Source organism: Dipodomys ordii, unplaced genomic scaffold, assembly GCF_000151885.1.
Source record: "Dipodomys ordii isolate 6190 unplaced genomic scaffold, Dord_2.0 Scaffold107, whole genome shotgun sequence".
Lineage (NCBI taxonomy): Eukaryota > Metazoa > Chordata > Mammalia > Rodentia > Heteromyidae > Dipodomys > Dipodomys ordii.
Window position 1 is genome coordinate 2,284,807 of NW_012267323.1, and position 24,248 is coordinate 2,309,054.

Consider the following 24,248-nt stretch of genomic DNA (forward strand, 5'->3'; position numbering starts at 1 on the left):
TTTTTTTTTTTTTCCTTCTTCTTCCTCCTCCTCCTCCCTTCCTTTTAGGGGCTTCCATGCAATCAGAATTTAAAGTTCACCACCTTCCCTCCTTTGGCTTGTGAAATCAGATTATCTCCAAACTGTCTCAAGGTGATTAACTGATTACATCCAGCTGGTTACAGAACAGAGCAATTCACTAGATTTTAGACTTATCTCCTGCACAGTGGGGGTCTTATTACTATTTCCACTGATAAAGATTTTAAACAATTGCAGTCAAAAAGCAAATAGAACCATATTGAAAGAATAGACAATACCAGGTAAAAACAACACAATTATTCAACATCTCATCTATCTTACTGTTAGCTGAGTGATCCAAGTAATTGTGGATATTTTTCTTTTAGTCTTTGCTGTGTGTTCTTTCACTTTCCTTTTATAGTTGACTTATCTCTTGCTCATTTTGTAGTATCATATTTTCTTGAAGTGGTTCTTTGGCATTTGGCAATTTTTCACTTAAATTTTGTTTGGTGCACTCTTTAAGTTCTAATTTTGATGTTTCCAGAGTACCCTCTAGTTTTTTTGCTCCATTTCTCCTCTGTGTTCATGAATAGTCATATCCAAATATGTAACCTGAGCTGCTCTGTTTTACTTCCCAATTTTTCTCCTTAAGGGCTTGATCCATTCCATGGAGTTCTTGCTTTATGTCTTCAATCTACAACCTGCATTTTCTAAATTCAGCTGTTAGGATCCTTTATAGTAGTACATTTTTCCTCTAGTGATACTTGAGCCTTCTGCAGTACATCTCTCAATTCCTGCAGCTGTCTTAGAGCACCTTTTAATTCTCCATGAGCATTCTGTAGTTCATGCTTCAATGCCTTCCGTTTCTGCAAGGTTTTGTTAGTTCAGTTTCGGGGTAGTGTTGTAACTTTTCTCTTTCACAGCATGTGTTTTCAGATGCATTGCTTCTTTTTTTTTTATTTTCATTTTCCACAGCTTTTCTTTGTATTGATCCATCTCAATTTTCACTTGTCTGGCAGTACTAGTAAGCTCAATGACTTCTTGTCTTTTCAAATCTGTGTCATGGGCAGCTGCTTCTGGTTTCTCTTCCATTTTTCTCAGCTTTTCAGAGGAATCTTCCCATTGTTTCTGAAGCTAGTTTTGGTTTGGATACCTGTTTTTCAAGTTTAGTCTGAATATCTTCTAACTTTTCATTTTCAATTATCTCCCATTATTAACATTTGCTGCTGTTGCTGAAGAATATCTTACAGAATGACATTTTGCTGAGTAGTCTGCTGAAGACTGTGATTCCTTATCTTTAGCTCTTCCTGCAAACAATATATACCTCTTCAGATTTTATTTTGTTTTGTTGGTTGTAGGGGGCTTGAACTCTGGGCCTGGGCACTGTCCCTCAATTCTTCAGCTCAAGGTGAGTGCTCTACCTCTTAACCCATAGGGCCACTTCTGGTTTTCTGGTGGTTCATTGGAGATAAGAGTCTCAACAGACTTTCCTGCCTGGGCTGGCTTTGAACTGTGATCCTCAGATTTCAGCCTCCTGAGTAGCTAGGATGACAGGTGTAAGCCACAGGAACCTGGCTCAGATTTTTTTATTCAATTGTTTTTCAAACTTTTCTTTATTACCTTCCAACTGATTTAAATGCAAAGCAAGTTCTTACAAATTTCCAATGCTAGAAGTAGTGATGTGGTTCAAATGGTAGAGTGCTATCCTTGATCAAAAGAAGCTCAGGGACAGTGGCACGGCCCTGAGTTCAAGCCCCAGGACTGGCAAAAAACAAAAACAAAAATCCTTTTGGGGCTGGGAAGGTGGCTCAGTGGTACAGTGCTTGCCTTGCATGCATGAGGCCCGGGTTTGATTCACCAGCACCACATAAGCAAAAAAAAGAAAAAAAGCCAGAAGTGGCACTGTGGCTCAAGTGGTAGAGTGCTAACCTTGAGCTGAAGAGCTGAGGGACAGCGCCCAGGCCCAGAGTTCAGGCCCCATGAACGGACCCTCCCACCCCCCCCCAAAAAAAATATCAAATTGCTCTAGACAATATTCTCTAACAGTTTCATGTACTATGTTTTCCCAAGGTAGTATCATCTATTCCTACATATTTAAACTATAAAATGATTCCCATATGTGGCTGGGAATGTGGCTTAGTGGTAGAGTGCTTGCCTAGCATGCATTTACTCAGTACCACATACACAGAAAAGGCTGGAAGGGTGCTGTGGCTCAAGTGGTAGAGTATGGCCTTGAGCACTAAAAGGCTCAGGGTCAGTACCCAGACCTTGAGTTCAGCTCCAGGCCTGGAAAAAAAAAAAAAAGACTCCCAGGGCTGGGAAGATAGCTCAGTGGTAGAGTGCTGCCTTGCATACACAAGGCACTGGGTACCACATAAGCAGAAAAAGCTGGAAGTGGTGCTGTGGCTCAAGTGGTAGAGCACTAGCCTTGAGCTGAAGAGCTCAGGGACAGAGCCTAGGCCCAGAATTCAAGTCCCACGACCTATAAAAAAAAAATTCTCAAATGTAAATCCTCACACTATCCTCTTTTTACTAAAACTTTAGATTCACATATATCCAATTGCCTACCTTACATATCGGATGGGCATTCTCAGATATTACAAGTGCTAACAAAACTCTTCATTTTTACTAATAAAATACACTTAATCTCTCCTCATTTTAGCTCCATTATGCATACAGTTCCTCAGACCAAAAACCTGTGATTCTTAATTTTTCTTTTTTTCTCACATCCCTTCCATCTGTAAGAAAAATCTACTGGTCTTATTCCTCAAGTCCAACCATCGCTCTTCATTATCATCCTAATTCAAGTTACAACTGTTATCTTTTTCTGAACATCTCTAAAAGTCTTCTAGTTAATATTTCTATTACTTCCCCTTAAGAGTTCTAGAGCAGCTAGACTGACCCACTCAAAGCCAAAATAGCAAAGAATTTACAGCCACTGTAGGAAGCTGCCTTGTAGGAAACACAAAATGATGGATGTAGTCTTCTCCAGATGACTGTCCTTGAGCTTTCTTGAAATGGGATCTCCAGGTTGGAAGAGATGGGCTGGATCTGAACTGGGCTGCGGTAGTGTCTCCCAGTGGCTTCAGTGGATTGTCACACCTCCTACTAGGTTGCCTACAGATTTCTACACAGACTGGTTAAGGATGCATTACAAAGGCTTGGCAGGCTGAGGCCCCACTGGCTTTTAAGGCAGTTTGAGGCAGTGGCCTCTGGGTAATTTAACAGGGTGACAACCAGATATTTTTCCACACTCACACACTTGTTACCATTGTTTTCCTTTAATATTATCCTACCTCGTTTTTCTAAAAATGACTCTGGTCCCTTGATCTTAAAGGTGTTGATGGGCGAAGATGCATCTTCTAATTTCTTCAGGCTGACTCAGGGCTGCTGACCCTACCTAGCCAGGAGCTCTTGCCTTACCTATTTTACAAAAGAGGTCGCCAGGATCAGATGTCATTACAAGCAATATTTTACTCCAAACTGGAAATTATATACAGTATTTAAATTTTAACAACTGTACACACTTTTTTTGTGTGTGTGTATAATCTGTTTTCTGACTACTTGGGGAACTGACCTCTTGTGACTATTACAATACTTGCTGGGAAGGTGGCTCAGTGGTAGAGCGCTTGCCTTGTATGCCTGAGGCCCTGGTTCGATTCCTCAGCACCACATAAGCAAAAAGAAAAAAGCCGGAAGTGGCGCTGTGGCTCAAGTGGTAGAGCACTAGCCTTGAGCTGAAGAGCTGAGGGACAGCGCCCAGGCCCAGAGTTCAGGCCCCACAACTGGACCCAAAAAAAAAAAAAAAAGCAACAAGGCGGTCATTAAGTAAGCATGGTCTTACCTGGAACTTATTAAGGACCAAAGTTACATCTGACAAACTTGTAAAAATCATCTGTCCTCTGTAGGCCTGCCTGTAATTGTTACAATGATCCTGCAAGGCAAACTGGAATAGCAATTAAACAATAATTTTGGTAGTCCTAATTTTTTTCCTTTCTTTACTTTTGAAACAAACAGGACAATTTTACTTTTAAGTTCCCTTTGTCTAAGAAGGCAGCCACTCTCCTGTACCTCCTAAATTTTACACAGAGGACACCAATTTTCCCTTCTCTCAAAGCCACTTTAATTTGTATTAAAATAACCTTTCTAAATACTGGGTTACACCTTTACCTTTCTCCACCCTGTTTAAAATAGCCATTTTTTCCCCCTGCAGTATGAGTTACTACCTAGAAAACCTCTGAACTCAAATGAGCTTTTTCTTTTTATCATTTTTTTTTTTGCAGGTTGTGGGACTTGAACTCTGGGCCTGAACACTGTCCCTCAGTTCTTTAGCTCAATGCAAGTGTTCTACCACTTGAGCCACAGTACCACTTCAGGTTTTCTGGTGGTTAATTGGAGATAAGAGTCTCACGGAATTTCCTGCCCAGGCTGGCTTTGAGCTGTGATCTTCAGATCTCAGCCACCTGAGTAGCTAGGATTACAGATGTGAGCTACTGATGCCTGGCTGTGCTTTTTCTTAATGCAAGAATTACAAGGGCTGGGAAGGTGGCTCCGTGGTAGAGTGCTTGTCTTGCATGCATGAGGCCCTGGGTTCCATTCCTCAGTACCACATAATCAGAAAAGGCCAGAAGTGGTGCTGTGGCTGAAGTAGTAGAGTGCTCGCCTTGAGCTGAAGAGCTCAGGGTCGGCACCCAGGCCCAGAGTTCAGGCCCCACAACTGACAAAAACAAAACAAAAAACGGAATCTCAGAACATCTTTTTGCTTTTTCTAAACTGTATCAATGACAATGGCATTGAAACCAACTTACAGTACACAGATAAACCTTTTTAAACCTTCCTTTATATCCCAAGGGGGCAGGTTTAGAAATACCAATCCAATGAACGTCCATAGGCAGGGAAAATAGGATGCAGGTAGACACCCAGCCCTTCCTATGAAACGGGCATATACCCATCCCATTCCTAAAGGTTAGACGAACTGCCTTTGTGCCAGCTTACCCTCTTCCACCATGCACAGACTCCCCCAGGCCCTGTGCCATCATGCGTGGACTGGCTGAGCTGCATCTCCTTACCCCCAAAGACAGGCCCACTAGCCTGTTTTCCTGTCTTTTTTTTTTTTTCTGGTCAGTCGTGGGACTTGAACTCTGGGCCTGGGCACTGTCCCTCAGCTCTTCAGCTCCAGGCAAGCACTCTACCAATTGAGCCACAGCGCCACTTCTGGTTTTCTGCATGGTTTATTGGGGATAAGAGTCTCACAGACTTTTCTGCCCAGGCTGGCTTTCACCCGAGATCCTCAAATCTCAGCCTCTTTAGTAGCTAGGATTACAGGCGTGAGCCACTGGCACTTGGCTCCTATCCTTTTTACTGAGAAACCGAAGCAGTTTTCTAGACAGAACAAAGTCTTTGGCAGTGATAAACAAACCTTTACATTTAAATTTCTAACACTTATCCCCTCCTTATTCCTCACTTAGCAGGAAGGAAATGAATTCCAAGTTTCAATGCCTTTTTGCTAGGCCAGATAACTTGATTATACAGCTTTATGCATTAAAATACCAGATTTTCTTGATTTAAACTTAGAGGATCCTTAAAAGAGCTTTCAAATGCCCAAACCTGATTTTCTTTTTGGAGTTTAAACTCATACATTTACCTTTTTCACTTTTTTTTTTGTAGCATGCTGAGAGTTTTTTGAACACGTTCACACACATATACAGACTCATATAAACACAGTTGTGCACAAAGATCTTAAAGCTCACAAAAATGAAAAAGACAAAACTTTTTAACTAAAACTTTAGCTGGGCTTCATTTCTCCAAGCATTAGCATAACAATGAACTTTAGCTGGGCCTTATTTCTCCAAGACCTGTTTGTTTAATAAGGCGTTTTAACAATTGGCCTTTTGAATGTGTTCAGTTGGAGGAAGGCTGAGTAGGGGTCACCCGGAACTAATCTGGTCTGACTTTATATTTTATCCAATTTTAGACAAGAGCGCTTTACAACTATTTTACGTTGCCAGGATCAGGCAAATGTCCGGACCAAGCTTACAGCAGCAGTCTCTTTTGCTGGATTGCTAGAGGACGGAACCAGGCCTGCAACCATCCATGCCCCACCTCTTGACTGCTGCCACAAAGGGAGGGGGACATACTGCGCCCAACTAGAGGCTGGAACATTTTATTCCTCCAGAGATGTCCAAATAGACAACAGAAACTACAGAAAGCAAGAATCCACATTTAAAACTGGTACCAATTTTAGAAACAGAACAAGACAAAAACCAAAGGGTGAGTTAGGGCCTAGTGGGTCCCCAGTTCATCTCTTAAGTCTGATGAGCGGGCCTGCCACTCCCACTCGGCAAGCCAATCTCCCTACTGCCTATGCCTGGCAGTTTCTAACCCTACCTCAGCCCACCAAATGCTGGGCAGTCTCTCACCCCACGGCCTACGAGATGCCGGCCCTACAGAACAGATTTCTGTTTCAGATGGATTGATCCCTAGAATACAGAAAACACGTGGACCGAAGACAAGACAGAGACTTACTTCTGGAAGATTTCTGAGTAACTCTATAAAGATTCATGGCATGCTCAGCATCCACGAGCAGGCTGTCAAAGTGGCGGAAAGACCACGGGGCACTTACTGAAACACCTCAGGGCGCCTCCCCTGTGTGTGTGTGGGGGGGGGGGGGGGGTTGTCCACCCAGCAGCCAGCCCGCTGAGGCCATCCACCAGTGGCTGTAAGGAACCCAGATGTCTGACCCATGTTGGTAAAAATTAGGCAAAAAGAACAAGAGGCAAACACCAAAAGACAGGTAAGACAGACAAGTGGCCACAAACGCTTAACCCACCTGACTTCCCAAAGAAGTCCCAGATGGCCAGGTGCTGGTGGTTCACGCCTCGAATCCTAGATACTCAGGAGGCTTGGGTCTGAGGATCACGGTTCAAAGCCAGCCCAGGCAGGAAAGTCTGTGAGACTCTTATTTCCAACGAACCACCAGAAAACTGGGAAGTGGAACTGTGGCTCAAAGAGATAGGACACTAGCCTTGAGTGAGAAAACTAAGGGACAGTGCTGCTCATGCCCTGAGTCCAATCTCTACAAATGACAGAAAGAAAAAAAGTCCCATATGGCTTCTCAAGGAAGCCCCTGCCAATACACTCCTGTCTCAGGAAACAGATGCTCAAGGGGAGACTTGGGGAACGTCAGGACTGAAGAACATCTCTCAGCAGCCTTTCCCTGAGGGTCGAGGCACTCACCTAACAAGGGAATTTCTGGCCAAGGTCCGGTTCCATCCAAAGGGAGTTTCATGGTCAGGGAACCAATGTAATGACCTTGGAGGTGAGAAAATCCATGGAGGCATGAAGGTGACAAGGAGATTTGGCTGGCCGTGACTGCCTTGCCCTGGGAGGACCGAGAGCAGCCCTGACCTACAGTGGGGCAGTTTGTATAGGTCAGAACCACACACAGTCGTGGTTTACAGATGCTCAAAGATCACTGGGGTAGGAATATTTTTCTGCTGTGGTCAGGACCAGGCAGACAACATTCTAAAGGCCAGAGATTCAGGATTGAAGTGGGGGTTAGTAAGGAATGAAAAAAAACGCTGGATTACTACAACACATACACACTAGGCTTCTTCAGATCAAGTGCTAATGGTCAAGGTCCAATGCAATGGGGTCAGTGGTGTTACGAATAAAATCCCATTCCTTACTCAGCATTGAAAACAACTGGATCCTATGCCATGAAAAGCCAGAATTGAGAAGCACCGACGGCTTCTCAGATATCAGATAACCTAATATTATACTGAAGATTAAAATAAAAGGTTAAATACCACTTCAAGAAGTAAAAGCTGGGCACTGTTAGCTCACGTCTGTAATCCTAACTACTCAGGAGGCTGAGATCTAAAGATCACAGTTCAAAGCCAGTCTAGGCAGAAAAGTCAGTAGGACTCTTATCTCCAATTAACCACCAGAAAAACTGGAAGTGGAGCTGTGGCTCAAAGTGGTAGTGCACTAGCCTTGAGTGAAAAAAGCTCAGGGATAGTGCCCATGACCTGAGTCCAAGCCCCACAAATGACAAAGCAAACAAAAACAAAGAAGTAGGAATTGGAACTGGAGGTGTGTCTCAAGTAGTAGAGCACCAGCCTTGCGCAAAAAAGCTGAGATGCTGAGAGATCATGTGGCCCTGAGTTCAAACCCTAGTACTGGCACCAAGAAAAAAAAAATGTCTGCCATGGTATTGTATGCCTATAATCCTAGGTACATAGGAGGTAAAGGATTACCATCCCAAGCTGGTCCTAGGAAAAACATGCGACCCTATCTGAAAAAATAAACTGAAAGCTAAAAAGGGGCTAGGGTACAACAGTCTGGGTTGGTAGATCACTTGCTTAGCAAGCACAGGTTTCTGAATTCAAATCCCAGTGCTATCTAGTGAATGAAAGGAAGAGGATGGGGACAAAAATCTGTCAAAGGAAGGCATAAGTTGAGCAAACTACATAAGGGGCATCTAGAGGATGCCTTCTAGCTTTGGAGCGGCAGGCCCTGCCCCGTAGGGGCAGTTTAACCATCACCACAACTGGCCAGGAAGCAGGGCAGCACTGAAGATATTTAGCTCTCTCTGGGGCTATAAACCTCTCAAAAAAACAAAATCTCTGCCCAGGATTATAAGTACAATTTTAGAAGACTCACAGGCCACTCAGTCACCCTTATACCTACCTGGAGGGTCCATACTCCAGGCTGTATTCTTAGCCTTGACTCCTCCTTGATCTGGGAATGTCAACAGCACTTTTATTTGTATTATTTTACTTTTTCTTGGTCATGGATCTTGAACTCCGGGTCTGGGCATTGTCCCTCAGCTCTTCAGCTCAAGTTGAGCGCCCTACCACTTGAGCCATAGCACCACTTCTGGCTTTTTGGAGATAAGAGTCTCATGGACTTTCCTGCCCAGGCTGGCTTTGAACCGTGATCCTCAGATCTTAGCTTCCTGAGTAGTTAGGATTACAGGTATGAGCCACCGGCACCCGGATATGTAGATATATAGATATATATCTACACACACACACACACACACACACACACACACACACACACACAATTTATTTGTGTGACACCACTTTTAAACCACTGGACTGAATCTGTAAAGCTGTCAAGGATGAGCTAAATAATAAAGACCCTCCCAACACTGAAACAAGGTTTGTGTCAACAGTCATCCACTTCTTAGAAATGAGCATATAATGAGTTCAATGTCGTTAAGTTCTTACTCAGCGTCTTCTCACTATGGATGATCTAGGAAACCCAACACCACACTCTTGAAGTTCCATGGGAAGAAAAGGTAAGGTCACCTCTGTCACTTGGTAGAGATACTCACCATCCAGCAGGTCTTCCTCGTCATCCCTGTCATGTTCCTCCTCTGCCACCTCCTCCTCCTCCTCCTCCTCTTCCGCATCCTCCAGCTCCACGTCCGGGTCCAGGTCTGGATCGCTCCCTGAGGCAGATTCGTCTGACATGGCTCCCAGAAGTCTTCACTGGGCATTACCGACTCATGGTCCACTGCAGGGGTCTCAGATGGAGGACAAGAGGCATTGGAATCGCCAAGGTTTCACTTAGAAACCCAAATCTTTCAAAGGAAAAAGATACTTATGATGAATTTCCTGGGGATTTTTTTTTATATACACAAAGCAAGTTAACTGTATCCAAGTATCCACTTCTATAAGCATGCTCCTTTGAGACATACACCTAAGAATTCTCAAATATTTGTTCAGTTCTTCCTGCTTCTGAACATCATCTCCCTGGACCCTATCTATGTACACATTTAGCCATACAGGTATATGCATTTACAATCACACACACTATTTTAGGCTGGACAGGAAAAAGAGAAACACATACAGTGTGTGAGAGAGAGGTTAGTGTGGGGAAGAGCTGCTATTTTAGACAGAGGTTATCAGGGATGTTCTCAATGAGCAAAAGCCAGAAGGAAGGAAGGAGCCCACATATTTTTCTTGGAGGACTGTGGTTTGTGCAGAATCTGAGTATCAAGGGTGGAGTTCTGGAAGGGGAATAACTGAGAGGACTCAAGAGTATAAGAAATAGGTTCTAAGAGAAGCTAGGGAAGAGTGAAATTGTCTAAAAAGAAATGTACTCTTGGGCTGGGAGTGTGGCTCAGTGGTAGAGTGCTTGCCTAACATGCATGAAGCCCTGGGTTCGATTCCTCAGTACTACATACACAGAAAAAGCTGGAGGTGGCACTGTGGCTCAAGTGGTAGAGTGCTCACGAACTGAAGAGCTCAGGGATAGCGCCCAAGCCCAGAGCTCAAGCCCCACCACCATCAAAAAAAGAAAAAAAAAAGTCTTTACCTGACTTATGAGACTTTAAGTCCTCTGTATACCATCTTCATAATAACAATAAAAAAATAGGTGAAAGAGGATCGGACACATCCATCCCAGGGGACCACGCAGAGGTAGGTAGTTTCAGGAGAAAGATTATTATAAGGTTTATTAGAGGAGCCATATTTCCCCCAAGGGGGAGGCATGTGGCCTCCGTCATCATCCAGGTAGCAGCAGGGTCTGGAGGATAGGCAGTGAGGTAGATGGGAGCTCAGGTGGGTCTGGGCGGAGAGAGGGAGGGGCCAGCTGTATGGAGGGAACTCCAGGAATGCAAGGGGGCCCAGGCGTGGATGAAGCTGAGGACCCAAGGTGAGGATAATACTAAGTTGGCTCTTTACCACACATGTGCGCACATGCATGCACACACACACACACACACACACACACACACACACACACACACACACACACAGTTGCTCTCCATAAGCATGCAGAGTCTCAGGTGCAGGCCCCAATGGTCCCTATGGTCATGTCTGTTGTCAGGGTCGGCCTCGGCCCTAGCAATGGTCCAGTTCCAACTCCAGTTCTTCAACTGCTCTAGACATCAGGAATCCTATTTCCTCTTCTGAACTTCCTTAACCACACCAATCACGCTATGAATCTTCACCAAAGGCTTTAAATGGCCTATATGGCTTGCCTAGTAAAGAAGTTTACCTTATTTGGTCTTACTTCCTGACCCAACAGCGAACCTGTAAGGGCAGGAACGCAGTTGGGAACGGTCCTCCTAGTGTAGAAGCAGAAGCAAGTCCTACATCCAGGTTATTTGCTCCTTCTCATTCGAGCCCTCAGGCTCCACTGTGTATTCTGTATCAGGAACTCTGCACAGCCCCTTCTCGCTCTCCCCTCTCTTACCCTCTTTCGCCTCACTTTGCCATTAGCTATAGAGATTATTTCTTTTTAGGGGAGCCTCCATCCCAAGGCAAAAACATGGTTAGATGAGTTCTGTGATAAATATAGCAAAATCTTAACTTGCAGATTCACTGAGAAATTCTTCCCATTCTTCTGTATGTTTAATTATTTTTTTTATAATAAAAGGGGAAAAAAGAGTCACTATTTCACAATAAACACTGCCATTAAACACACCAACAAGCAGGTCATCCTTAAATTTCTCCATTATCACAAAATAAATATCAATGGGGCTGGGAAGGTGGCTCAGTGGTAGAGTGCTTGCCTTGCATATATGAGGCCCTGGGTTCCATTCCCCAGCACCACTAAGCAGAAAAAGCTGGAAGTGGCTTTGTGGCTCAAGTGGTAGAGCACTCGCCTTGAGCTGAAGAGCCAAGGGGCAGCGCCCAAGCCCAGAGTTCAGGCCCTGTGACTGGCAATAAATAAATAAATAATCCATATATAATTCTCTAACAAAAACTATTCCAGGGGCTGGGAAGGTGGCTCAGTGGTAGAGCGCTTGCCTTGCATGCAAGAGGCACTGGGTTCGATTCCTCAGCACAACATAAGCAAAAAGAAAAAAGCCAGGGACTGGGAAGGTGGCTCAGTGGTAGAGTGCTTGCCTTGCATGCTCGAGGCCCTGGGTTCGATTCCTCAGTACCACATAAGCAAAAAGAAAAAAGCCAGAAGTGGCGCTGTGGCTCAAGTGGTAGAGCGCTAGCCTTGAGCTGAAGAGCTGAGGGACAGCGCCCAGGCCCAGAGTTCAGGCCCCATGAGCAGACCCCCCCCAAAAAAAAAACTATTCCAGAACTGAACTCTCTTACTAAAATTTTTACATAGTTTGAAACAAATCTATCTTCTGAATAAAAGCTCAAAGGAAGAATAAGCAAACTGAAAGGTTTTGGTAAACCAGTTCAGGACTGCTTGGAGTTAATAGAAATTGAGTGTAGCTAACAAGGTGATGGTGGCTTACACCCATAATCCTAGCTACTTAGGAGGCTGAGATCTGAGGATCACAGTACAAAGCCAGTCTGGGTATGTCCATGAGACATACAATTAGCCATCAGAAAACTGGAAGCCACGCTGGGTCTAAAAGTGGTAGAGTGCTAGTCTTGAGTGAAAAAGCTCAGGAATAGGGCCCTGGCTCTGAGTTCAAGTCCTATGACCAACCAAAAAAAAAGTGAAGTTTATTTCTCACCATTTATAGGGAGCTAACTATAACTGAAGGTTAGCATATGAAGTGAGCATTCATAGATTCATAGCTGGGCACTGGTGGCTCACGCCTGTCATCCTAGCTACTCAGGAGGCTGAGATTTGAGTATCATGGTTCAAAACCAGCCCAAGCAAGAAAGTCTGTCAGACTCTTCTCTCCAATAAACCACCAGAAAACCGGAAGTGGTGCTGTGGCTCAAAGTGATAGACTACTAGTCTGGAATGAAAAGGCTCCACTTCTGGGGAACAGTTTATAATTAGCAGACATCTTCAGGTAATCTGAATGCCTGTCATTCTAGAGAAGAAAATGTGATAGTAGAATGACAATTACTTACAGCTAAACAGTAAAAGCCTTTTACATAACCTAAGTTAAACTACTTCAAAACAAATTCAGCCCAAACTCCTGAGAAGTGTCAATTAAACATCCAACTATCCCATTTACTATGAAAGTGAGAGATACTGATCCATCCCCTTGCTCAAAATGTTTTGAAAGGGTTGGAAATGTGGCTTAGTGGTAGAGTATTTGCCTACCATGCATGAAGCCCTGGGTTTGATTCCTCAGTACTACATAAACAGAAAAAGCTGGAAGTGGCACTGTGGGGCTCAACTTGTAGAGCACTAGTCTTGAGCACACAAAGGCTCAGGGACAGAGCTCAGGCCCTGAGTTGAAGCCCTAGGACTGGCACAAAAAAAGAAAAAGTTCTGAAAGCAGATGATACTTAAAACAGGATGCAAGCTGGACGGAGAGGAAGGAATGTATGTAACAGGTAACAGAATATAGTTCTAATAGAAAGTTCTAATGCTTTACAGTGCAGCAGGGTAATTACTGTTCACAGCAATTTGGTACAGAATATTAAAAGATTTTAAAGCTCATAATATGAAAATGATAAATATTTAAAGATAACTTACTGCACATTCTACACAGTATAATTATCACATTATACCCTATAAATATGTGCAATTACTATGTATTAATTAGAAGATTGTAACAAACCAGGCACAGGTAGCTCACACCTATAATCCTACCTACTCAGGAGGCTGAGACTTAAGGATCATGGTTTAAAGCCAGCCTGGGCAGTAAAGTCTGTGAGATTCTTATCTCCAATAAACCACTAGAAAACCAGAAGTGGCGCTGTGGTTCAAGTGGTAGAGTGCTTGCCTTGAGCTGAAGTGCTGAGAGATAGCACCCAGGCCCAGAGTTCAAGCCCCACAACCAAAAAAAGCCAAAACCAACAAAACAAAACAAAAAAACCCTATAACAATGAAGTTCTTCAATTGCATCAAGTTTGATTTTTCTCTTACCCTGCCTGCCATAGGTCACTAAATTTATTTACAAAGATGTTACAATGTATCTTTTCAGCTATTTGGAACCATAGTCTCTGCTTAGCTTTTAGTAGCCATAAGGGGAAAAGAGGAAAACATTCATCTCCTCCCTCTTCCATGTGAAATAGGGCTTCAATTTGCAATGAGTAATCTCTGCCTCTGATACACAGAGAAACTAGAAAGTGATTATAGGTTGCACTCTACCTTACTAAGGACCTGGGATCCCAGAAGGCAAATTCTGGGAATCAAATTCTATTTTAATGAAACTGGAGAACTAGCTATTTAAAAGAACTCTAAAGATAATCAGTATGAAAAGCAAAATTTCAACCCCTAAGCAAGTTGGTAAGTCTACTTTAATATACTGGCTTTGCTAAAAAGGAGGCTATAATTATGAAGAAACCCACAGCTAATCCCAGCCCAGATTCTCACAGCAGTCTTGAGAGTAAAGGAAAAAGGTCGTTTTGCCTTGCTAAATTTAAAGACACCTGCCTACAGAGCAGTGCTTGGCCAAAAGAGTCAGTGGAATCAGTCATACAGACAGAGCCTTTAAGGACAAGGGAGGTGGAGAGCAAACACAGAAAGCGCACGCACACGCACACACACACACACACGCACACACACACACGCACACACGCACACACACACCCATCCATTGTGGATAGTCCAACTGAAATTGTAAGACTGCAGGTGCACACAAATGATCTCATCACTACAGGACAGCTCGTGCAATCTAAAAGAGGGTAACTTCGAAGCCAGTCTGGGCTATACAGCCATACCCTGTCTCAGAAAGAAAAAAAAAATCCTTTTCCAAGCTGCATGACCTCATTAATTCTGGTGACTTGAGTAGTATTAAATTCCTAAAATGACTTCAAAGCAATTCCACAGCAAGTACAGATTACTTTTTTTCCATGAAGAATATAAATATAACCCCAGACTTGATGTAACTTATAAGGGAAAATGGTTTTAGAAATGGAGCTAGGCGTTGGTGACTCACACCTGTAATCCTAGCTACTCACGAGGCTGAGATCTGAGGATTGAGGTTCAAAACCAGACCGGGAAAACCGGAAGTGGCACTGTGGCTCAGTGGTAGAGCGCTCATTTTGAGCTGAAGGATAGCACCCAGGCCCAGAGTTGAAGCCCCACAACTGACAAGAAAGAAAGAAAGAAAGAAAGAAAGAAAGAAAGAGGAAAACATTCAATCCAAAGCTTTGAGCAGTACCTCTCCAAGGAAAATTACTAGCCTGAATTTATATAATTCGAAGACAAGGAAAAAATACAGTTCAGTCACATACAGTACTGAACCACTGAATAGTCATGTAACTCTTGCAGTCTGGTAGAAAGTCACTGAGTAGTGCTGAAAGTTTAATCATGTTTCTTGTACAAGATGAAGACATTGTTCCAACAACACTGAATGTGTACTTCAAACATCCAGTGCCCAAATGGCTCGTATTTGTCATAACCTAAAATCACAGAGGTACAAACAGAACTAAACTGACACAGTTCAACATATTTTATTTGGAAATAGAATGACACTCTTGGCATGCTGCAATGTAAGACAAAAAAAAAAAGCAAGAGTAAACAAGCACATTCAAGACTTTAAGGAACTGGAACCACTATAGACAACTCTTTCCAAAAAGCAATAGAGTGGAACTCAACCCAGGGAATCAGCACCAAGCATTAGGGGCGCTGGAGACATGTTTACAAAATGCAGTCAAGAAATCTGTACGCTAGATAAGCATGATGGCTGCATTGGGGAGGCTGAGGTTATTGGCCAGCCCTTGCCTATAAAATATGGGGGAGGGAGAAGAAAGCAAGCAAAGAAGAAATCCTGTTACCATTCAGTCTGTGAGCACACGGATCTACATCCTCCTCACCATGCAAACCAGAGCCTTGCACACGCTAAGCCCAAGCTCTATCACAGCACTTAGGGAAACTGAGTCCCAGCTCTAACTTCCTAGAATGGAGATTACAAAGACAAGTATCTACACAGTAGCTCACTTTCCCAGGCTTCTTTGATCCTAAGCCAGCCATGAGTCTAGAACTGCCTAAAAACACATCAGTTTTAACTGCTGCTGTACCATTTGATGAAGAAGTTTAGAGCGAAGCCAAATTCATGCTCAGTGTACCCTTCAAGTTCCCTATCACCAATTCCCCCCCACCCCCAAAAGAACAAGAGTCTTCGGATGTTCCACCCTCTCCTGAGAGCGCTATCACACACAGCTCAGTCTGGAATCCTAGCTTCTCAGGAGGCTGAGATCTGAGGACCACATTTGAAGCCAACGAAGGCAGACTCATCTCCAATTAACCAGCAAAAAAAAACCCAGAAGTGGAAGTGTGGCTCAGTTGATAAGAGTGCCAGCCTTGAGTGGAAAACAGCAGTCAAGAGTGGAAGGCCCTCAGCTCAGTTTAGTAATCAAACCCAGAAAAAAACACGAGCTGTGTACAGAGGATAGAAAGGTTTATCCTTAACAGCTGTGAACATTCTGGGGCAGACTTCTCTGTATCTAGTTAATTTACCTGCTGGACAAAATTTTAAAAGCTTTATGAAAGCAGTATTTCACAAATCAAAGCTCTTGTAAGTGGGAACAGGAGGCCCTAAGTTCTAGCCCTACTGCTAGAGAGAGAGAAATAGAGACAGAGAAGCCGGGCACTGGTGGCTCACGCCTGTAATGGTAGCTACTCAGAAGGCTGAGATCTGAGGACAGCCTTCAAGGCCAGGCTGGGCAGGGAAGTCTATGAGACTCTTACCTCCAATAAACCACCAGAAAAACGGGAAGTGGTACTGTGGCTCAAGTGGTAGAGCTCTAGCCTTGAGCTAAACAGCTGAGGGAGAGCACCCAGGCCCAGAGTTCAAGCTCCATGACTGACAAAAAAAAAGAAGAAGAAGAAGAAGAAGAGAGAGAAGACAGAGACAGAGAGACAGAGAGAGACTAAAAGCAGAAAAGCAGTTGTGAGATCTTGGACTTGGTTAAAAAAAAACCAGTTAAACAGTTATAAAGGTTAATTCTGGAGATGACTGATACAAGTGAATATAGATGCAGAATGATAACAGTTTAGTATCAATACTAAAGTTCCTGCCTTTGAATTGATCTGTGATTATGTAAGAGAATGTCCTTAGGATATTTGTGATGAAGAGCTTAGTTGTTAGCAAATAACATCACCCACAAGAGTACTGCTTTGTTGCCCAGACTGAGCTCCACCTTACTATCTTTCTGCCTCAGTCTCCCCAGTGCTGGGATTATAGGTATAGCTCACCACACCTGGCAAAATAACTTGCTAAAATTACAAGGAAGACAGTGATTTTTCTCTTCTTAATGTTCCAAAGATGTAAACATTTAACAAGTATAAAAAATAACTTGTTTCAAAGTACAGCTTTAAAATACTACCTGACTGTTGCCTATTGTTAATCAGACACGATGGTAACACTCATCCTCTCCTTTCAGACACAATGACTTCAGGTTAAAAAGTCTAATTAAGCCTCCCAAAGCATCCCCAAGGCAGACAGGCTGGTTGGTCTCTGGCTAAGGGGTGGATGTCTTTCCCTGTTCCCCTGAGCCCAGCAGGCACTGGGTAAATCTCACGTGGGCTGTCTCTGGAAGGCTCTAGACAGCACCAGGGTCATAAACAAATGGCATTCTACAAGCAGGCGAATTGGACTCATCAGCTTGCCCTTCTAGGTGAGGATGTGACCCAGTTCTGAGAATCTTCTAAGGAGACTTATGCAATCTATTTAGATTACAAATGTCACTGTCACCTTATGACCCAAGTTACTGCAACCTCTGTTTGGCTCTGGGGGCTATGTCTAGGATGCTATGTATCTCCGCCCTCTCCATCTTTTCCTCCTCACACCCCTTGTCGGCATTGTAGAAATAAGGGAGCATAAGATTCCAAGCACTTTGAATCAGTTATATAAACCTTCCCTGTAAGTTTAACATTGGACATAAATACTGGAGACAAGAGCAACATCTGAATATCAGCAAAAAATAAGTTTGGCAGCAAAGTGCATACTTGACCTAGAGCCAATACAGTGAAGTAAGGGGGAAAAAAAGTTTTGTTTTGTTTCTTCCTCAAACTAATACTGCTATAGTTTCTCTGGAGAAAAGTATATGCAGTTTGGGTAAAGCCCAAGCTACAGATTTTGCAACTAAGAGGAAAACCCTCTGTTGCAGGAAAACCCCATTTCTGTAGGTAGAAAATAATATGAGGGGCTGGGAAGGTGGCTCAGTGGTAGAGCGCTTGCCTAGCATGCTCAAGGCCCTGGGTTCGATTCCTCAGCACCACATAAGCAAAAAGAAAAAAGCCGGAAGTGGCACTGTTGCTCAAGTGGTAGAGTGCTAGCCTTGAGCTGAAGAGCTGAGGGACAGCGCCCAGGCCCAGAGTGCAGGCCCCACAACTGGACCCAAAAAATAAATAAATAAAAAGAAAATAATATGAAAGACAGAAAACTAACCTATGTGTGTGTATACATACCCACCGTACATATCTTACCACCACCCCACCCTTCAATATATCCAATGGAGACAAGGCCAAACTTCATTACAGCAAATGGAAAGTATAAAGGCTAAAATAGTTCACACAAGGACCATATTGTCAAGAGATCCTTAGCTAGGTGCTGGTGGTTCATGCCTGTCATCCTAACTACTCAGGAGGCTGAGAACTGAGGATTGCAGTTCAAAGCCAACCTGGGAAGGAAAGTCCATGAAACTCTTATCTCCAAGTAACTAGCAAAAAGCTGGGAGTGTAGCTGTGGCTCAATTGGTAGAGCACCATTTTTTTTTGTCAGTCATGGGGCCTGAACTCTGGGCCTGGGCCCTGTCCCTTAGCTCTTCAGCTCAAGGCTAATGCTCTACCATTTGAGCCATAGCACCATTTCCAGCTTTTGCTGTTCATGTGGTGCTGCGGATTCGAACCTAGGACCTCATGCATGCAAGGCAAGCACTCTACCACTGAGCCCACCTTCCCAGCCCTTGTAATTCTTGCATTAAGAAAAAGCTCAGCTAGCTAGTCTTGAGCTGAAGAGCTGAGGGACAGCGCTCAGGCCCAGAATTCAGGCCCATGATTGACAAAAAAAAAAAAAAAGGGGGGGGGAAATCTGGCCAGACATCAGTGGCTCATGCCTGTCATCTTAGCTACTCAGGAGGCTGAGACCTGGGGATCTCAGTTCAAAGCCAGCCCGGGCAGGAAAGTCCCTGAGACTCCAATAAACCACCAGAAAACCAAAAGTGGCACTGTGGCTCAAGTGGTAGAGCGCTCGCCTTGAGCTGAAGAGCTGAGGGACAGCGCCCAGGCCCAGAGTTCAAGCCCCACGACCGACCAAAAAAAAAAAAAGAATTTGAGTTCAAGTCCCAGAACAGGCACATGTGCAAGCCTGAGCGCATGCGCACATACACACCCAGAAACACAGACACAAAGAAGCACTTAAACCCACTTTCTAGTAATCATTTTGCCTTAAAAGCAACACATGAACCAGTTTTTACTTTCTTTGCCCAAACCGATATCCCAGATAAAAAAAATGATGGAAGTAGAGGTGTGGCTCAAGTGGTAGAGTGCCAGCCTTGAGCAAAAAAGCCAAGTGAGAGCAAGACCCTTGAGTTCAAGTCCTAGTACTAGTCCCCCCTCCAAAAAAACCCTGAACACATCCATATTATTTGTAAATTACTGCTCACTGAAGCACACATTTAATCAAGATATTCCCTCCCCTACCCTGTGGTTTTCTACAAACAGAATTTAGATACTTAACAGGTTTATTAAATGAAATTCTACAAAAACAATACCGTATCAATAAAAACCAGCTCTTTACCTGGAAATGTGAAGATAAGCAATTGTCACTCATCAAAATGAGCATACTGAATGGCTTTACTTAAAGTGTGCTATGCATGTATCACTTTCCTTCACAGGTATATGGCTACCTCAAAACTATGCAGGATTAAAATGTCAAAAATATCACCATTAACAAGAGACCTAACAGTACCTGGCATAAGGCAACACATACAAGTTTAAGAAAGAAGCAATGGGACTGGAGGTGTAGCTCAAGTGGTAAAGCAACTTCCTAGCAAGTACAAAGTCCCAGCTCAAATCCCAGTAACACTGAACAGTAGTGTCTCATACACTGACAATCCTAGCTACTTGGGAAGCAGAGAGTGAGAGAATTGTAGCTTAAGGCTACCCTGGGCAAAAAAAAATTTTTTTTGATATCCTCTTTTCAGTCAATCTATCAATATGGTAGCATATACCTACAACCCAAGCTAAGTGGGAAACTGAGATAAGGAGAATCAAGGTTCCAGCCCAGCCTGAGGAAAAAAATAAGTTCATGAGACAGCCCCATACCCCCCACTCAATGACAAAAAGCTACAGCAGGAAGCATAAACCCCAGGACCTCGGTCCAGGCTGGGTGGGGTCATCAAGTGAGACACAAAAACATGTAGAGCAAAAAGGACTGGAGCAGCCGGGCGCCAGTGGCTCACATCTGTAATCCTAGCTCACACCTGTAGTCCCAGCTACTCAGGAGGCTGTGATCTGAGGACTGCAGTTCAAAGCCAGCGAGGGAGGAAAGTCTGTGAGGCTCTTATGTCCAATGAACCATCAGAAAACCAGAAGTGATGCTGTGGCTCAAGGGGTAGAGCACTTTTCTTGCAAGCATGAAGCCCTGAATTCAAACCCTGGACTTTGAAAAACAAAACGAAATGACTTAAGGTAGAAAACTTTTAAAAGAGAAAATCTCTGGAGAGAAATAATGTGTAAAGCTTAAAGGGAAAAGAATCCCTAAAATAACTAGAATATTAGTACAAGTAAATTAAGAAATTACCTCCTATCTCACCAGAAAATGTATAATAATCTCCAATTAGGCAGCACTTCCTAAACACCTAAAATAAATTCTAAGTAAACTCAAGAGATACAATGATTCTGACATTGGTTTTCTTCATGTGGGTTTCCCTTTAATTTCATAGCACACCAACTTTTGCCTGAATAATATACACAGGGTTGTGGCACGCAGCTGAAGCCGTCAGAATTGGGAGTTTGCACACTGCTTTTCAAGGCTTCCAGTTGTCACAAGATGACAGTTTGTACAGACCAAGTTCACTGGAGCTGAGTGACACTTTTAGTGATCATAATGTCCCTTGAGATAACAGGGAGGCAGAGATGACAAGTCACTAAGTTTTAATAGATCTGATTTAATCACTGCCTGGTATTCAACAATCTAAAACTGATATAAAAAAAATTCTCACACTGTTCTTTGGAGTCACACTCATTAAAACAATGGCAGGCAAACTACTGAAGCCTTTTAAAATTAGTTTAGATTTATAAGAATTGGAGAGGACACCTCTAGAATATATATATAGAATATATATATATATAATATATATATAATTACAGTGTCTAAGTTTGCCTACCAATACAAACAGTAGCCACAGTGCTAAAAAGAACGTATGAGTCACAATTCAAAAACAAGGGAGGAAAGAAAAAAAAAAAAAAAGAAAGCAAGCTTTGAATCTGAAGACGTTCCTTTCTTAAAATGTTGTTCATGACAACCACTGGCGCGCGCACACACACAAAGAAAGGTCCACCTTATCTGCCACTCAGGAACAAGCAGCTCCCCCCCCCCTTCAAGAGCCTCATCTCCCTCAAAAGTCCAGGCACAAATAGTTAGCTAAAATCTGCCAGCCAACGACAGGAATTCTGAGTCACCCACTCCCCCGCAGGAAGAGGTCACTCTTCTATTAAGAAGCCCACTCCAAGTTCACGTCCCAGATGGGCACTTCGACAACCCACCGAGAACTGATTTTTTTTTTGTTGTTCTAACCTCACCGGGCCACCCCAAAAACCCTCTTCTAAAAATCTCCCCCCCCAAAAATCACAACTCCCACACCGGCCTGACACAGCCAACACTAAATCCCCTGCACGCTGCTACTTCACGGTGCCGGGGGGAAATCGACGCGCTTTGCAGGCTACCTGCCTTCCCGGGAACTCTTCACACCTAAAGAGACTTTCAGGGAAGCTCAAACTCTTTCCAGCTTTCTTTTCCCCAGCCAAGTCCGACACCCCCCCCCCACACACCCATCCCAACCCCTCACCATAGTTTGACAAATTCGTGTGTGTATGTGCTTAGTAAGAGGGGGTGGGGTGGGGAAGGGGGAGCGGACGGACTTGGGACCGGGCACCCAGAGGAGGCCTCGACAATTCCCAACCCCCAGTCTCCCACCCCCCCCCCACACCACCACCACCCCACTCCAACCCCGCTTCAGGATCAAGCTCTGGGATGCCCGTTGTTATGAAAAGCGCCGAGAGCTCACAGACAACTTGAGAATTCTCGGGGGGGGGGGGGAGCCACTCGGACTCCCTTCCCGGGCTCCTCAGTCCTTCAATCTGTAAGCTTCCCCCGCACCCCTCCCCGCCCCTAAACCCCCTTCACACCGAGGTCGAGGCTAAGAACACCCCCCCACCGCCCTCCTTCCCTCCCGCAACCCACCGACCACTAGAGCTTTCCAGATCAGAACCAAAGCCCCTGAAGGCCCAAGTCCCCCAGACACCCCCCCCCTCTTCCCCGCATCTTGCTGCCCTAAGTCCGATGCACCCCAGAGCGGGGGAGGGGGGGTGGCCGGGCCGGGTGTCCCCATGGTTGCGGGGTCCCTGCGGCCCTGTGCGTGGGGGGGGGGCGGGGAGGAGAGACAAGGGGCCGGCACCGGCTTCTCTCACCTTCTGTTCCCCCGATCCGGGCCGCACCGGCCCCCCGCAGGACCGAGGGCCCGCACGTTCCGCCGCGCCCACCTGGATGATGTCGGAAGCGGCGGCGGAGGCCCCGACGGGCGGCGGAGGCGGGAAAGCCGCCAGCCAGGCCCCGGACGCCTCAGGCTGGCTGGCTGAGCCCAGCGTCGGTCTTCTCCGGCGGCGGCGCTAACAGCCTCCGCTGGAGGTCCGCGCTAGAAAGCGTTCCCCCCCGCCCCGCCTCCTGGTCCGTGCAGACGCACTTCCGGATGGAAACCACGTGTCCCCCGAGAGGAAAGTTCCGCTGTGGCTATACACTGGTTTAGAAGATCTTCTCTCTCCTGGAGCCTGGAAGTTCTTCCCGAGATAAGAAAGAGCCTAGGGCGGGGAGCCGGTGAGAGGTTAAGATCTGAGGGTTGTGGTTTGGAGGGAGCCTGAGCAGGAAAGTTCAAGAGACTAAAAAAAAAAAAAAAACGCCAGAAGTGGAGCTGTGACTTCAGTGGTGGAGAGTCTTGGGCAAAAGAAGCCCAGACAGTGCCCAGGTCCTGAGTTCAAGTCTCAGTACAGGCACACACACACACACACACATCATGAAAAGGTCCTCTCTCTTCACAATTACTTCTGGGTGGTAAATTGTAAGATTAGAAGATATAGGAAGCCAGGCACTGGTGGCTCACGCCTGTCATCCTAGCTACTCAGGAGGCTGAGATCTGAGGATCATGGTTCAAAGCCAGCCCTGGCAGGAAACTCCATGAGATGCTTATCTCCAATAAACGACCAGAAAACCAGAAATGGTGCTGTGGCTCAAGTGGTAGAGCGCTTGCCTTGAGCTGCCAAGATCTGAGGGACAGCGCCCAGGCCCAGAGTTCAAGCCCCACGACCGACCAAAAAAAAAAAGAAGATATAGGAGGGGCTATCTAAATCTGTCTTCTCCTTTAACATAATATAAAAAAAACTTGGAAATTTTTATAAGCAGATGGATACAGAATGAAAGGCATGGGATGGGATGTAGCTCAGTGGCAGTATTGGCTACCAAGTGCAATGTCCTGGGTTCAATCCCCAGAAGAAAAGAGAAAGAAAGAAAGGAAGGAAGGAAGGAAGGGGAGGGACGGAAGGAGGGAAGAGGAGAGAAAGAAAAGAAAAAGGTGCTGTGAATGTGGCTCAGTGGTAGAGTGCTTGTCTAGCATGCATGAAGCCCTAGGTTTGATTCCTCAGTACCACATACACAGAAAAAGCCAGAAATGGCGCTGTTGCTCAAGTGATAGAGTGCTAGCTCTGAGTAAAAGAAGCTCAGGGACAGAGCCCAGGCTCCTTGAGTTCAATCCCCAGCACTGGACAAAAAAAAGAAAAGAAAAGAAAGAAAGAAAGGTTTGTTGGCAAAAGGAAGACCTGGGTTTGGGATAGGTCCCACCCATCTTATCAACTCCAAGCCACTTCCTAAGGTTTAAGAGTTGCTCAACTGACAGGATCACATGTATATTCACCAATCTCAGAAGTTGTAAAAGCCACAGATAGGAACTGCATATTTTAGGAAAATTGAAGTGCTGGCCAGCCTAAATATGTAAGACCCTATCCCCCAAATAACTAAAGCACAAGTGTCTATGTATGGTTCAAGTAATAAGATTCTAGGCCCTAAATTAAACTATCAGTAACACAGTCTCTCTCTCTCTCTCCCCCACACACACACAGAAAATCAGCTAGCTATTCGATAGGCTGAGATCTGAGGATTGTGGTTTGAAGCCAGACTTGGCAGGAAAGTCCATCAGATT

General features: G+C 44.6%; 1 protein-coding gene across 1 annotated transcript in view; it reads right to left on the minus strand.

Moving 5' to 3' along the window:
* Nucleotides 1-9,529, minus strand: part of Rad54l2 (RAD54-like 2 (S. cerevisiae)) — a 43,451-nt gene extending 33,922 nt beyond the window's left edge. Inside the window, exon 1 of the mRNA XM_013028049.1 lies at nt 9,341-9,529. Coding sequence (XP_012883503.1) covers nt 9,341-9,479 — 139 coding nt within the window. The 5' untranslated portion in view covers nt 9,480-9,529. The remainder of the gene's footprint in view (nt 1-9,340) is intronic.
* Between the last annotated feature and the right edge of the window lie 14,719 nt (nt 9,530-24,248).